The 14,827-nt window shown below is 51.5% G+C and overlaps 4 protein-coding genes across 4 annotated transcripts; 2 read left to right on the forward strand and 2 right to left on the reverse strand.

Moving 5' to 3' along the window:
• Positions 1 to 262: 262 nt before the first annotated feature.
• Positions 263 to 6,395, reverse strand: BDQ94DRAFT_161817 (vacuolar ATP synthase catalytic subunit A; the record flags this gene model as incomplete). Its single annotated transcript, XM_026769443.1, has 11 exons — positions 263 to 431; positions 481 to 565; positions 619 to 877; positions 927 to 1,568; positions 1,618 to 2,365; positions 2,495 to 2,534; positions 3,524 to 4,472; positions 4,532 to 5,199; positions 5,262 to 5,346; positions 5,441 to 5,811; positions 6,275 to 6,395. The coding sequence occupies 11 exons, from the start codon at positions 6,393 to 6,395 to the stop codon at positions 263 to 265; spliced, it is 4,137 nt and encodes a 1,378-aa protein (XP_026622832.1).
• A 200-nt stretch (positions 6,396 to 6,595) lies between these two features.
• BDQ94DRAFT_182077 (oxygenase MpaB family protein) lies at positions 6,596 to 9,345 on the forward strand (the record flags this gene model as incomplete). The annotated part of the gene is made up of 6 exons (XM_026774055.1): positions 6,596 to 6,952; positions 7,174 to 7,797; positions 7,855 to 8,098; positions 8,312 to 8,335; positions 8,411 to 8,581; positions 8,620 to 9,345. The coding sequence occupies 6 exons, from the start codon at positions 6,596 to 6,598 to the stop codon at positions 8,736 to 8,738; spliced, it is 1,539 nt and encodes a 512-aa protein (XP_026622833.1). The 3' UTR covers positions 8,739 to 9,345.
• An 872-nt stretch (positions 9,346 to 10,217) lies between these two features.
• BDQ94DRAFT_149910 (uncharacterized protein) lies at positions 10,218 to 10,677 on the reverse strand. Its single transcript, XM_026767484.1, has one exon. The coding sequence runs from the start codon at positions 10,649 to 10,651 to the stop codon at positions 10,430 to 10,432; it is 222 nt and encodes a 73-aa protein (XP_026622834.1). The 5' UTR covers positions 10,652 to 10,677; the 3' UTR covers positions 10,218 to 10,429.
• A 794-nt stretch (positions 10,678 to 11,471) lies between these two features.
• Positions 11,472 to 14,700, forward strand: BDQ94DRAFT_182081 (WD40-repeat-containing domain protein; the record flags this gene model as incomplete). The annotated part of the gene is made up of 9 exons (XM_026774056.1): positions 11,472 to 11,530; positions 11,665 to 11,711; positions 11,870 to 11,947; positions 12,024 to 13,032; positions 13,098 to 13,192; positions 13,253 to 13,656; positions 13,713 to 14,193; positions 14,243 to 14,390; positions 14,456 to 14,700. The coding sequence occupies 9 exons, from the start codon at positions 11,472 to 11,474 to the stop codon at positions 14,568 to 14,570; spliced, it is 2,436 nt and encodes an 811-aa protein (XP_026622835.1). The 3' UTR covers positions 14,571 to 14,700.
• Between the last annotated feature and the right edge of the window lie 127 nt (positions 14,701 to 14,827).

A 14,827-nucleotide genomic window follows, 5' to 3' on the forward strand; every position in this document is an offset into this window, starting at 1 on the left:
AATTCTAAAGGGGGAGAAGAAGAGAAAAAACCACAATCATCCACAATCATTAGGCGATACAAATTCGTGAAAATCTTGGCCAAACCTGTCGTCCAGTCTTACCACATGCGGCCGTGGAACCCTGGCATCAGAAGAAAGTATAAACATAAGGCATAAACTCCTCCGAGACAGAACCCCCATAACACGGGCCCCAGCATGATATCACTAAACGGGAACGCAACCGGGTGTATAGATCAAAACTAACATCCAACAACTCCGTCCCTTATTGAACCTGGCTGACGATCTCGCTGGCCCGGGAAAGGCTCTCCACCATCTGCTGGCACTCTTTCCGCCGGCGGACCGTGTAGTCGCTTTCCTTCAGCAGGTCGTCCAGCTCGCTGTTGCGGTACATGTTCTCGAGGAGCTCGCGCTGCATCTCGTCCTTGGTGAACCTGAAACAGGGTTAGTGGTGGATATGTGGGCAAGGCGTAGGATACATACTGGACGAGAGTGTACATGATGGCCTTGGGCACCATGTCAATCATAGTCCGCTTCACAATGTTAAAGTAAGAGGTAATCAGGAGCTCTGTTGATCCGTTAGTATCCAACCTCTCCATCAAGCAGTTCCGCTGCACTTACTGACGACCTCAACCTCCACGCTCTCCCGCTCCGACAAAGAGGCAGACGCCTTCAGGGTCGGCGGTGGCGGCTCCATGGCAGCCATCTTCTTCTTGTTCTTCGAAGCCCAGAAGCTGCCGAAGAATCCACCGGAGTTGTTGTTGTCCACAGGAACCTCAACCGACGGGCTGTTCGCCCGCGGGGGCAGAGGCTTGCCAGTCTTCGGGTCCACTTGAGTAGGCTTGCCTGCGGTTTGACGCTCATTGACGATAGTCATAGCCTATTCAATCAGTACACTGTAGGTATCGTAGAATGTCAGTGGCACTTACGCGGTGTCCGTTCAGAAAATCAGGGTGACCCGTGTTGATGTAGCACGCCTCCATATTGACCAAGTCGCGCACAAGCTTGTTGGTCGGCTCCATGGACTTCTTGAAGAAGCCAATAACGACCGCGTGGAACTTCTCCTTCAGCATAGGGTACCGCCGGAACAGCGACTTGTTCAGGAGCTGACCCAGGATGCGGACCAGTTCGTCGTAGACCAGCGAGATACACTTCAAGCTGGGGTCCTCCAAGCGCTTGATTTGCTGCTTCACGATGAGTTCGAAAGCAGTGGTGCCCACAAACAGTGCTGGTGAGGGACCAGAGGAGTTGTAGAGGATGGTGCGAATATCAATGTCCTTCACATGGTCGAATGGGTCGACGGCCTTGATACCATTGGAGTAGAGCTCATGGAAGACGAAGCTGATACGAGCACCACCGGACAGCTCGATACTGGACAGCTCCTGGTTGCTTCCCTCCAACACCGTGCGGTACTCGTTGCTGAACTCCGTGATGATGTTGAGGACGATATTGGCACTGTTTCCGAGCATCGAGTCACCGAGCTGTGACAGTTCCGAGGAATACTTCTGAAGGGAGGACGAAATGCGCGCTTTAATATCGGGAAGGGTTTGCTTAATGTGCATCATAAGGATCTACCAATGTCAGTTCGAGTTCTCAGACCACATTGTTAAAGAAACGTACCAGGTTCAGTTTCCTGGCGAGATAAGGAGTTCCGCAGTACGAGGACTTGTTGCGATAAGCCTTGTGACCCTCGAAGAAGTTCTTCTCGTGCTCCAGGGCATATGCGATAGGCCGCTTGTTCTCAATATCACGCTGACCACGGTTGACGACCGGAACATAACCCAGACGCAGAGGGATAATCCTGCCCGCAAGAATATCCACAACATCGGTACCCTCGTCCATCAAATCGACCTTGGTCAACACACCGATCGTGCGTTGACCCTCCGGGTCGACCTCCCGCGCCAGTTTCAGACCATCCGAGTTTGCCAGATCCTGGTTGGCGGAGGTGACAGCCAGGATGATAGCGTTCGGCTTGCTGATGTACTTCAAAACCATGTCACGGATCTGACGCTCGATATCCTTGGGCTGATCTCCCACGGGCACCTTGGTCAGACCGGGCAAGTCGACGAGTGTGAGGGTCAAGACATTAGGCGAGTAGATTCGCAAGTTGATAGGAGCGGGCGAGATACCGGCATTGCGACCGACCTTGGACTCGGTTTCGCGAACAATCTCCTCGCGGATCTTGTTGAAATCGTAGAACTTTTGGCCGGGGATGTGAAGAAACTCGCCGTACTCGTCTATGTTGGCCTCCTTATCCGTCGTCTCCAGGGCCTCCTCCTTCACACCGTTTGTTTGCGAACCAGCGGGCCTGTTGATAAGTTGCAGTACGAGGGGTCTCCGAGTGACAATTCCAGAACCACGAGGCAGGCTAGGCAACGACAAGAACGCCGGTTAGACTGCTGCGACCAGACAAGGAACGAAGGGAGCATGTAGACCACTTACAAATCCCGGCCAACAATGTTCTCTAGGACGGAACTCTTTCCACTTGACTGCGAACCGACGACGGCAATCTGGGGCAGATCGATGGGGTTCTGAACCTAAACGGAACAGGCGGTGTCAGTTCGGCGGAGGGGCTGCGATGCAGGAGAGCTCCACGGGAGGGGATGACTTACTCCAACCGTCGCAAAGACATCCTGCAGCTTGTTCACCAGCGAGATCAAGCTGGGGTCGTTGACATTTATCCTGCGGGCACGATGAGGTCAGTCAGGCGAATCGGAGGTACAAGCATGAGGGACCAGGGGGTTGCGCACGAGAAGCCAGTAGTCGGGCTTGCCATGGCTGGCAACGAGGAATAGGGGATGGACGCTCCAAATTAATAAAAGCAGTAAATATAAGAGAAAGAAAGCAACAGTCTAGACAATGTCCGGGGAGCGATTGTCCGTTCAAGGGGGGGATGTAGACCAGAATGCGTGGAGGATGTTTGGGGGGGTGGATTGAAAGGGAAGAGAGCGAGCGAAGGCGGGAAGGGCCAAGTGGAGAGTTTCGCTTCGGTCCAGATCAGAGCAATCGATAGCAGCGATACGGCGGCCTGCACTGCCTGTCTGCCTGCCAAACGATCAGTAGTAGACGTTTACCCACCGAACCGGGACCCTGACAGTGGCAAATGGAAGTGCGACAAACGGGCTTCCCGACTGTGGATGGAGGTACCCGATGGACCACACATTGGGAATCCCTACAGTGAGAGCGAATTGGCAAGGCCGCGTCATGTGGATTTGGCCACCCGAAAGCGGCCAGACAATGACTACTTCCAGCAAATGACTGAATGATGCTGCCTGACTGACTCACGCACAACACGACTCCTAACTACTTGATTCTTGCTTTCGATATAATGGAAGCTTCTCGAAACTGAATTCTTCTTCAAGGCAACGGCAATAACTACATATACTTGGGAATTTGCTATGCTACAAGCTCGGGAATATAAAATAGACAGCACGCCTCCCCGGGCTACCCCGGTGAATATGTCCTCCTCTACTCATCCGACACCGAAGCAAACCGCTCCGACATTTGCTGGAGGATCTTCTCGTACTGCAAACAGAGTTAGAACACAGAATAGCTAAGAGCGGTGGCATCTGGCTTACCTTCTCGGAGACTTCCGCTTCGTTGCTCGGCACCTCGAACTTCATACCCCGGAGCGCGCTCTGAATGTCGGTAGTGGCGTCGCGAACCTTGGACCAGTTCTGGCCCTGGGCAACAGCCTTCTGGGCTTCATCGTGGTAGCCCATGAACGCCTTCATCATGTACTCGGTCTTCCACAGCGGGCAGAACTGATCGTAGTCACTGTAACCGTTCTGCTGCAGGAAGTCATCCTTGACCATGGCCGCCACATCCAGAGTGATCTTGTCAGAGTCACCCAGAGCTGCCTTACCAACCAGCTGCACGACCTGGTCCAGATCCTCCGACTTGGTCAGAAGCTCTCTGACCTGGTCACGCAGGCGAGGGAACTCGGGATGATGCTTCTCGTAGTACCGGTCCAGAACCGTCGTGTACTTGCTGTAAGAGATCGATGTGTTGATCGACGGGAAATGTTTACGTTGAGCCAACTTCTTGTCCAGACCCCAGAACACCTGGACGATACCCAGGGTACTACTGGTGACGGGATCAGAGAAGTCACCACCCGGAGGGCTGACGGCAGCTACAATACTGACACTACCAATTCTCTCGGGGCTACCCAAGGCGTTACTCTTACCGGCACGCTCGTAGAAGGAAGCCAGCTTGGCACCCAGGTAGGCAGGGAAACCCTGATCAGCCGGCATCTCTCCCAGACGACCGGAAATTTCACGAAGAGCCTCAGCCCAGCGGGAACTGGAGTCCGCCATCATAGCCACGTTCTTGCCCTGGTCACGGAAGTATTCGGCGATCGTGATACCGGTGTAGATGGACGCCTCACGGGCGGCGACAGGCATGTTGGAGGTGTTGGCGATCAAGCAGGTACGCTTCATGATGGGTTCTTTGCGGCCATCGACGTCGATAGAAAGCTATTAATATTGCGGTCGCTCGTTAGTCATGAAGATTTACTGTAGGACGGGGCACTAACTTCGGGGAAATCCATCAACACTTCAGCCATCTCGTTACCACGCTCACCACAACCGACGTAGACAATGATATCACTGTTGGAGAATTTGGAGACACTCTGCGAAATGACAGTCTTTCCACATCCGAAGGCACCGGGGATACAGACAGTACCACCCTGGACACTGGGGAAGAGAGAGTCCAGCACACGCTGACCGACGATGAAAGGAGCGTCCGACGAGAGCTTCTCGTTGACCGGTCTGGGCACACGGACAGGCCAGGTGTGCATCATACTGTGTTCCGTCTTCACTCCATTGAACTCGATTTCCAGCAGCTTCTCCTCAACAGTGTAGCTTCCAGCTTCGGCTATGCGGGTGATGGTACCCCTCGCGCGGGGAGGGAGGATGATCTTGTGGTCGTTCACCAAGCTGTTCTCGAAAACGGTACCCCAGATGTCACCACCGGTGATGTGATCGCCGACCTTGTACTTGCCGGGCGTGAATTCCCACTTCTTCTCACGGTCCAAGGCGTTGACCGCAATACCACGTGGGATGTAGATACCCTTGGACTGGTCGGAAATCGCCTTCAGGGGCCGCTGAATACCATCGTAGATCGTTTCCATCAAACCGGGGCCCAGCTCGACCGAAAGGGGCTTTCCTGTCCGTGTAACGGGGTCGCCGACCGTCAAACCAGCTAAAGAGAGTTGCAGTTAGACGAGGGTGTTGTGGAAAGACAGGACGAGTTGGTGGGTGTACCTGTCTCCTCGTATACCTGAATAGTGGCCTTATCGCCATCGATCCGAATAACTTCTCCGACCAGCTGGTCATGACCAACACGGCACTACAGTCGATGCCCGGAGTTAGCGATCGGTATTTGCAGATGCGTAAACCTAGAAGCGCAGTATATAGCGACGAAGAAACACATGGAAGCATACCAGCTCGTACATGGCACAGCCGATCATATGCTCGGCCACGACGACGGGACCGGAGACGGAGAAGACGGAACCATGCTGGCTCTCGCCAGCATCAGCGGAGGGGGCCATGGTGCGTGAAGCAGGGAGGTGAATGACAGGAGTGGACAGCGCGGGGGAGGGGGAGGGATGGATGGGGGAAGGAGGAGAAGAGGAGGAGGAGGAGCTGTCGCTGCAGGATGATGAAGTGGGCGACACGGGGAGCGGTGGCAGTTGCGGGCTGTCTAGTCCAGGCGGTGATGACGACCTCGAACCGACTGGCTGTTCGTCTCCTTCGTGATGTGCAATTAAATCAAGCAGCGAGGGGCGTGCTTTGAGTCGTCGCACGCCTAATCCTAGCATTCGCTCAGAGAATCATAATATTAATACAATATCTAGAAGATTGACAATCTGGAAGCATCAACTAGTGGCCCCTGATGGGCGATTGCCCGTGTGGTCCTTGCGGTGTTGCCTGTGTTTACTCAGCCCGCCTTATCGAAACGGTGCCGCCTGCTTTTTGGGCTCTCCACATTTAATGTTGAGCAACCGGCATCATCATCATATCCACCTCTCTACTAAGTTTGGTGGGAAGCCCATTGTAACAGTTTTTGGAGACATTTCAGTGGTTGTAGGACTTTGTTGAACCAACAAGAGGATGCTTCCCACCCAGAATGGCTTCTGACGATGGGGATCATCAAACCCATCCCTAAAACGCTACACCAAACGCCCAAGTTGCCCATCCCAAGGCCTTGCTACGCTCTGGAAGTGAGCTCCCCGTATGATCATGCTCCTTTATCAATGTTCAACTACTCCGCATACTGCCCCTCGCGAATTCCAAGCCTCTTACGTTGTCTGCTTGCCTGACGGGCCCTTGACAGGTTTCCGTATTGATCCCATGGAAACTTCGCTCTATGGACCAGCTCATTCGCCCGGGAACCATTTCATCAAAAGACCGAAGATTTCGTCGTCTGGTCAAGGAACCCCCTGATACAAGTAGAAGACAAGTGACGTGATGGCCACTCCGCCAGATGTAGATAAAAGATTCAAAGGCACGCATGCACGCATGCTCAACCATCCAACTTTTCTTGGGGCCCATTTGTTGGCCCTTTTATGAAGGTACATGTATGAATATCATCAGAAATGGACTCATCAAAAATCTACAGCTATTGGGACCATACTTTTGCATGGACGCCCCTTCACCAGACGAGGGAACAGTTACGATCGAAGAGGCTCACCTATGACAGGCTTGGGGATGAATGTATCAAACAGCTCAATGCTATCGGCCGTCATTTAGTTACACAAGACAGGGTAAACGATCCAGACAGGAAGTTACCGGACCCGGACGTGTACATCATGCTGAAGGAACACGCAAGAGATGATCCGAAGCTTGGTGAACTCTGGGCGCAAGTCAACTCAGTGCCGGATTGGGTCGATTGGCAGCAAATTAAACGGGGACAAGAGGTGTTCTTCCGTTACGGTCTTCCCATTCTGAACGTGGTAAGTCCAGCAAACAAGAACTCCAGGTATGAGCACTGAGAAATGCCAGCTGAACTTCGAAAGCCTCTTGGGCGGCATGTTAGTCTCTCTGCAAAAGGTCCTCCCCCAGCTTCAGCTTATTCCTACTTAGGGGCTCACCAAGTGTCGTTACGGCCTTGGCCAGATGTGGAGGCTTCAACAATATATACGTTGTGCGGAAGCGACTATTGGAGACCCTACAGTTTATCCTCCAGATCTCTGAATCTGTTGACGCAATGAAGCCAGGTGGGGTTGGTAATATCTCATCCATCCGCGTTCGGCTGCTGCATGCATATCTTCGTACCTTAATTTGTACTCGGGAAAGATATGACACTGGGAGATACGGAGTCCCTATAAACGACCTTGACAGTGCTGCAACGATTAGCAGTTTCTCATCCATCATCATCTGGCTCGGCCTCCCCCGGCAAGGTATCTGGCTCCGCAAGCAGGAGATAGACGATTACTTAGCTCTCTGGAGACTGGTAGCCTACTACTTGGGAGTTCCAGACGAGCCTTTTGCTAGCCAGCAAACCGCGCGAGCGCTGATGGAGTCTCTCCTTGTATCGGAACTAGATCCTACCAACACTGGTAGATTCCTAGCTCGTAACATACTCAACGGCTTGGAGAACAGAGCCCCAGCGCATGCTTCAATGGGGTTTATGGAGGCTATGGTTCGACAACTAAATGGGAAACAACTCTCTGACGGCCTTCATATTCCTCAGCCCAAACTGTACTATCGGGTTCTGATATACGGGTACTGCTTCTTTGTCATGGCTTTAGCGTATGGCACCCGGTGGTTTCCGAAGCTCGATCAAAGGTTTATCGCGGTACGTCTGTATTCTCGTGGTGTGATCCTTAGCGCCTTGTGCACTGACTTAGACCAGTATCGTCGTCGATACTATTACACCATGATAACCGACCGAGAGAAAGGGCTTGGGGGCGAGTCATTTTTTGACTTCGTATACAAGCCATCTTATGCAGGGCCGCTCTATAAAGCAGTGACGGTCAAGGAGGAAGAAACAATCCCGAAAACATCACGACGCGGCATTGAAGCACTAGCCCGGCTGGGTCTTGTGGCTGCATTTATCACTGCTGTGACTCTGCTCAGTGGGGCTATATATGTGTTCCGTATGATCATGCGAGTATTCTTTTCACAGATATGAAATCAATAGGATTAGGATGTGTATCCCTGTGCGTTGTATATGTATAGACCCGACCCGTTATCGTACCTCATCGCCCCACTATGACGTTATTGACCCCAGAGAACTGAAAGACCTCGGGCAACATCAGTTGCACACTTACTACCAGTTACATCGAAACACAGCATACTAACTGATGCAGTGTTCCTTACGCTGCAAGGTAAAGGTATGTGAAACACCAAAGTACTCCTACCCCTTGCTATCACCGCTACAACATACCCGACACTACAATATGCACTAGTTCTACCCCCAGCGCAAGATCAACTCAGTTCATATATGTTCAGTTCATTTCATTTCATAATAGCATCCACAACATTATCACCCATATCTCCATCCTCAAATATATTCACTCGGGAAGTCGATAGAAAGGTAGGTATCGAAAACCGATTTACTTCTATACACACAAACCACCGTTAGCATTCCACCCCACAAAAGACAAACAAACGATAGGGGTAACCACATACCCCACACTCCTTGCAAGTGCAAGACTGTCCACAAGTGCAGGAACTCGGTCCGCTGCAACCGCAAGTGTTTCCGGATCCGCAACCACAGCCCATATTGAAGATTAGGTTTGGATAAGGTAGGAAGAGAGGGAAAAAAGTGTAGCTAGTGATTGGTAGTCTTGGATGGTGCAATATCTTTGTCTTCTGAATGGTTGAATAAGACGAGATGAGAACCTTGGGGGTGAGCAGTTCCAGCTATATATAGCTTTGCTCTGGATGGCGGGGGAGGAGGGGAAGTCCTCGGATGAGCGATAAAGTCATCATGAGGTCAGGTGCAGAGAAGCGGAGCGGATCGGGTCGGTTATGTCATTATGAGATTGGGGGACTGGACTGTTAGTCATTGGATGATGGAGACTATTGGTATTATTTATCGGATAAGATTTGCATGTTTACTAAGTATCTGTGAGGTTTAAGAGGTTTGAGGGGGTGTAGATGGATCTTTGGATACTATACTTTGATATTTGGTGGGTTGTGTTCTATTATATGTTGTGTTGAGTAAGTAGTAGTAGTAGTATATGTATAATATGTGGAATTGGGCATGAGAATCCACTAAATTGGATGTTTCCATTAAGGACTTACGATAGATGTATATCTAGGATAAAGCAGTGCACTTACTTGTCTATCTCCGTCTGACCCTCTGCGTGACATCCTGTTTCGATGGTTATTGTGGCTGGTCTAGACTGTTGCTGGCTTCGGTTGCTTGTCTGACTGTCACGGATTCTGTTCCCGGTTGCAGTGAAGCCAAGGGGCTAAGCTTATTATGTCTCTACTGTGGAGGTTAAAGTGATTTTGCAGAGCTTCCAATCTGGCGCTTTTGATTCCTTTGTTGTTAGCCTACGGTATCCCGACGTTTCAGTTGCTATATAATGGGAGATATACCAATTGTCCGACATCCTCATCTTTACTGCACGACTCCACTGTCTGGTCCCCACTAGACCAAGTGCTCCTGTCTGGATACTCTGAGTTAAGATAGTGTGATCCGATCCTAGGGATCCATTTGCTCTGCAGAATATGGGCCCCTAAATAACAAAGAACTTTGAACGATGTAAACCCTGGCGCGCGAATTCGACGCCGGCCCACAAATTCATACTTTCCGAGGAGTAAATCATAGAAACCCAAACTCCTGGCTAGATCCATCCACTGTTCGTAGACGCCATGTATGGTGAATAATGAACTATAATCCTCTAACATAGGGATAAGTGAAGGCTGGGTTAACCGCCATGAACATGCGATAATCAGTTACTAGTGCGGAAATTAAGCGCCACATGGAAACACTCAGCGTTGGGCGGGCTTCAGCAGCAGGCAGGATGCGGCAAGATTGCCCCTGAATTCCTTGTAAGTCATGTCTTTCGGCTAGAATACATACGTATGAGACCCGAAGATGCATTAATACTTGACTGAAGCCGACACTTCTTGGAAAGCAGCGGTGAAGAACGCCGGGCACCTGTAGTGAGCCTAGCGAAGTATGGCATCTGGCACCGTTTCAGGTACTAGTAGCATCCACCAATCTGAGTGACCCCCGAGAGCTTAAGGAAGCTCCTTCTGCCCAAGCTTGGTTAGTTCAGAGAGACATGAAGACAAATGTACCAAGAGATGCTCATGCAACTGCGGGGGAACCTGGCCCACAATCAAATAAATCATGTATTTGGCTGCTAGATCTCCCTACCCTAAGCTTCCTATCCCGGGTGACTGCAGGCTTCAATTGTAGGTTCTGAAAATGCAGTGCTAGAATTACGTCTGGAACATGTCGCACGGCCCTAGAGGCATTTATCTGGAACACGATGATGTGCAAGGGAATAGCATCCGATGGAGTCTAATGAGGTCTGGGGCCTCCACACCCGCCAACAGCGTCTAATCGACATACCCACTTGGGTCTTTGCCAGTGGTACCAAATGGCATGCCTCCACAGTGGGTTGCTTACTTAGTTGGGGTTGGGTACATGTCTTAGTAGGCTGTGGCGTTATTGGGCTGCATGGCATACCGTGCTGTTTGCGAAGTCCGTGCCTCTATGGGGAGATGGTCCGAGTATGGGAGGAGATAAGGAGGTCTTAAGGGAAGAGAATTACAAGGCCCCTAAGCTTGGAGCGTCCCTGACACTGACATGGGAACAGCTCATTTGATGTGTTCCGAGCGGAATGTGCAGGTGATATAGACTAGATTAGGTGGCAGTGATGATCTGGGATCCAGTCCCGCCAACCGTTGGGCCATGCCCCTTGGATAACCGCTGCTCAGTGCTGATAATCGGTGATGGTGTCATATCGGAATCCCCCCTTGTCAGCTGCTCTGGAACCGATGGGGGAAGAACTCCCGTTCAGGTGATGTGCTTGTATCAGATCAACCGGGTTTGGGGGGCACTCCATCTGTTCTACGATGTGCACTCGAAGGCTTAGAGAGTCCAGGGGGAGGAAAGATCATCGCGGGAGGAGACAAGAAAAAGAAATAAAAACTTAAGAAGCGAGAAAAAGGAACAGACAGAAAGAGAGCACAATCACAGCTGGAAAAGAACCCAAAGAGGATGAGTGCAGGAAAGCCACGGTTTTCTTCTTTTCTGATAACCTTTGGTCAGTATCGTCATACGGTATTGTATCATCGTCATCACTAATCGTCAGGGTCAATAATCGCCTCGACTCATCATCAATGTAGATAGACGCCTGTAAAGTCTGTAATTATCCCTGTTCTGTACTGCAGACTATCGCGCTATTTAGACAAGGATCCAAAGGACACAGTAGAATCACCGATCGACACAGTAGGGCTCGGGCAGGGCGTGGTTGGAAGGGCGAAACTGCGCAGTAGGAATCGATGGGGGGAGAGGATTGGATTGTCGGGACTGCTTGCTTGGCCCCACGGCCACAGGAAGAGTAAGACCAGCCGCCGATGTTGCTTCGACCTCAACTGAACTTCCGTTCCTCCAGCTTCTTGCTATCTACCATCTACTCTTTCCCCCCGCCTGAATTACCGGCCATACGCCCTCGGTTGATTCCGTTACTTCAAGCTCCCCTTCGACGCTACTTCGCTCATCCCCATCTGCTCTTGAACACGGTTTGTACCGCTTCTACTCCTTGTCGTTTATCCCCGACACTCGGTCGTCTTTCCCCGGATCTGATCCTAGTCCGATAAGACCTCCGCCCGTCGACTGCACGAACTATTTAATCCCTCCATTTCACAGTGCATGAGCTGACCAAGGTCTGATACCTCAGAACCTCCACCGATATCCTTTTACCCAAAGCCCAGCACATTGATCGACCACCCAGTTGCTCAACGAGCTCCACCCCCCCGTGAAACGAGCCTCGGCGAGTATCAGTGACCCGCCGCTGATATAGGTCTGCTCTCCTGGTTCTCCTACAGAGCCAGGCGGAAGGGCAGATCTGAACGTTTTCGAACTGGCAGACAATCATCCCTTCTATATACCCTCCTCCGCCGCTCCCGACCACCCTGACCCTCCTATCCCCCGCCAATCTACATCGTCCCGTCCACTCACTTCCGCTCCGGGCGGCCCTTCCCCGTTTTTCCTCCAAAGACCAACAGCCAACTACAACTACGGTACAGCGGGCTCTCTCGGAAACCCGTATTCATCCTCTGCTCGTCGACGGCGCCGTAGTAGTACACCGGATACGCCTGATCACACCCTCGAGGGAACAGGAGGTTTCGTGGAGGATCGCACGGCAAGCGAGGCCAGGTCTCAAACATCCAGCAGTATTCAGTCACGCGTCCCATCAGAGGGCCCCGAACCGTACCCCAAGCGCAGGCGCCTGGCAAATATGCGCCCGGATGGCATTTCCAGTACGAACGGCTCCTCCCACACGTTAAATGGCTCAAATGCATCCCCGTCCCAGAAGACAGCTTTCGCCCACTCTCTGAACGGCCAAACGAGTTTCACAGCCTCCAACGGAGATGTACGCACGAATGGATCTCAAAAGGCATCAGTCGGCCCTCCATCATACTATGGTCATGACCGAGAAGAAGTTACCCGAATCTTGATTCAAGCCCTGTTTGACCTTGGCTATGATGGGGCCGCGACGCTTCTAAGCAAAGAGAGTGGATACCAATTGGAGAGCCCAGCGGTTGCTACGTTTAGGAATGCGGTGTTGGAGGGCCGTTGGACCGAGGCGGAACATATACTGGTGCAGTCATTCTATCCAGATCGAGGTGGTTGGAGAAGTAATACCGGCGACCAAGCGTCAAATAGGGAGAAGCTGGTTTTGGTGGAAGATGCTCAGAAGAACGAAATGCTTTTTTACCTGCGACAGCAAAAATTCCTCGAATTGTTGGAAGCCCGCGATTTGGCGGCGGCCCTAATAGTTCTGAGACATGAACTGACACCTCTGAATTATGACATAGGACGGCTACACGCCCTGTCCAGGTGAGCACACAATGCTGACAAGCTCTCAGCGGTCCCACGATGAGTGAAACTGACTTCAGTGCTAGTCTACTCATGTGCCCCCCAGAACACCTCCACGACCAGGCCGGCTGGGACGGTCCCATAAGCTCTTCTCGAGAACGTTTGTTATCGGAATTGTCTAGTGAGTTCCTGAACCTAGGATTCGGAGCTGTAACAGTGCACACCGCTAACAACGTCGCAGGGTCAATATCACCCTCTGTTATGATTCCGGACAATCGTCTTGCTATTCTGCTGGATCACGTCAAGCAAACACAGATCAACCAGTGCTTATACCACAATTCTGCATCACCTCCTTCGTTATATTCAGATCACATGTGTGATCGGAAAGACTTCCCTTTGCGAACCGGGATTGAGTTAAACCAACATTCCGATGAGGTATGGTGGTGCCAGTTCTCGAACGACGGGACGAAACTCGTCACTGCCAGCAAAGATCAGACTGTGATCATTTACGAGACCAGCACCTTTTCTGTGATACAGAAGCTGTTAGGCCATGAGGATGGTGTTGCACAGTGTGCATGGAGCCCGGATGACTCGAAGATCATTACCTGTTCGCAGGACAAGACCGCCCGCGTATGGAGCGTTGAGGTACAGTGACCCCTTCTCAAGTTGGAGGACGGTGTTTGTGCTGACAGTTGGCAAAGACTGGTCGTTGCCTTCTGACCATCAACCACCACCGTCATCCTGTGACAGCTGCAGCGTGGGCTCCAGATGGAGAGTCTTTTGTAACAGCCGCTCTCGACGTGAGCTCGCAACTCTGCCATTGGGGCATGCGTGGACAGACCCTATACATGTGGCCCGAAGGCTTCCGCGTTCAGGATTGTGCTATCACGCCCGATGGCCGGAGACTTATCGCGGCAGACCTTGACCAAAAGGTCCACGTCTACAACCTTGCGACCCGCGATGAAGAATACTGCCTAGCCCTGAAAAGCAAGCCGACCTCTGTTGCTGTTAGCAGGGATTCCCGCCACATGCTAATCAACTCTGCCGACGGACAAATACAGCTTGTTGACATCAACACAACAGACGTTGTTCGCCGATTCTCAGGGCAGAAACAAGGGCATTTCGTCATTCGCAGTGTCTTTGGTGGTGCGGCGGAGAACTTCATTGTTAGTGGAAGTGAAGGTGAGCATTATCTGAACACATACCCACCTTCTTTGGCTAACTGTACTAGATTCTCGTGTTTATATCTTTCACAAAGAAGCCGGCACACTTGTGGAGGCTTTAGAGGGGCATGTACGAGGATGTGTAAATTCCATGTCCTGGAATCCCCGAGACCCAGGAATGTTTGCTTCTGCTGGCGACGACTGCTTGGTTAGAATGTGAGCAACCGCCCATTCAAAACACTCCCTCCACCCAGATAGTCTTTTGACTGACGTATCTCCAGTTGGACACGTGAACGTGACATACGACCAAATGTTTCAGCGGGCAAGCACAGGGCAGTATCGACAAGTGGATTCACTCGCACCAGCGCTCTGCGTTCAACATCAAGCTTCAATTAGTGCTCCGGTTTTAGGAGTAGCAAACAGTCCCATATAGTTTTACATACTTGGAACCAGCTCCAGCTTTAAACATCTCTCGCATTCACTCCGTCCGCTTCCTCCCTCGTCCCTATCCCGAACCTCACTGCTCCCGTTTATTCACTCCACCCTGCATATACGCATTTTTTCTGGGCCATCATCAGTGATCCATTTAATACAGGTTGCAGGCGCCACTGCTTTTGGTACAGATCAATATATGCTTTGCATCAATTTTACTT

This window comes from Aspergillus welwitschiae (assembly GCF_003344945.1).
Source record: "Aspergillus welwitschiae strain CBS 139.54b unplaced genomic scaffold BDQ94scaffold_34, whole genome shotgun sequence".
Taxonomy (NCBI): domain Eukaryota; kingdom Fungi; phylum Ascomycota; class Eurotiomycetes; order Eurotiales; family Aspergillaceae; genus Aspergillus; species Aspergillus welwitschiae.

Bases quoted from the DNA above. Each gene is read 5' to 3' on its own strand.
- BDQ94DRAFT_149910 (XM_026767484.1), bottom strand. From the start codon at position 10,651: ATGCCATGCAGCCCAATAACGCCACAGCCTACTAAGACATGTACCCAA.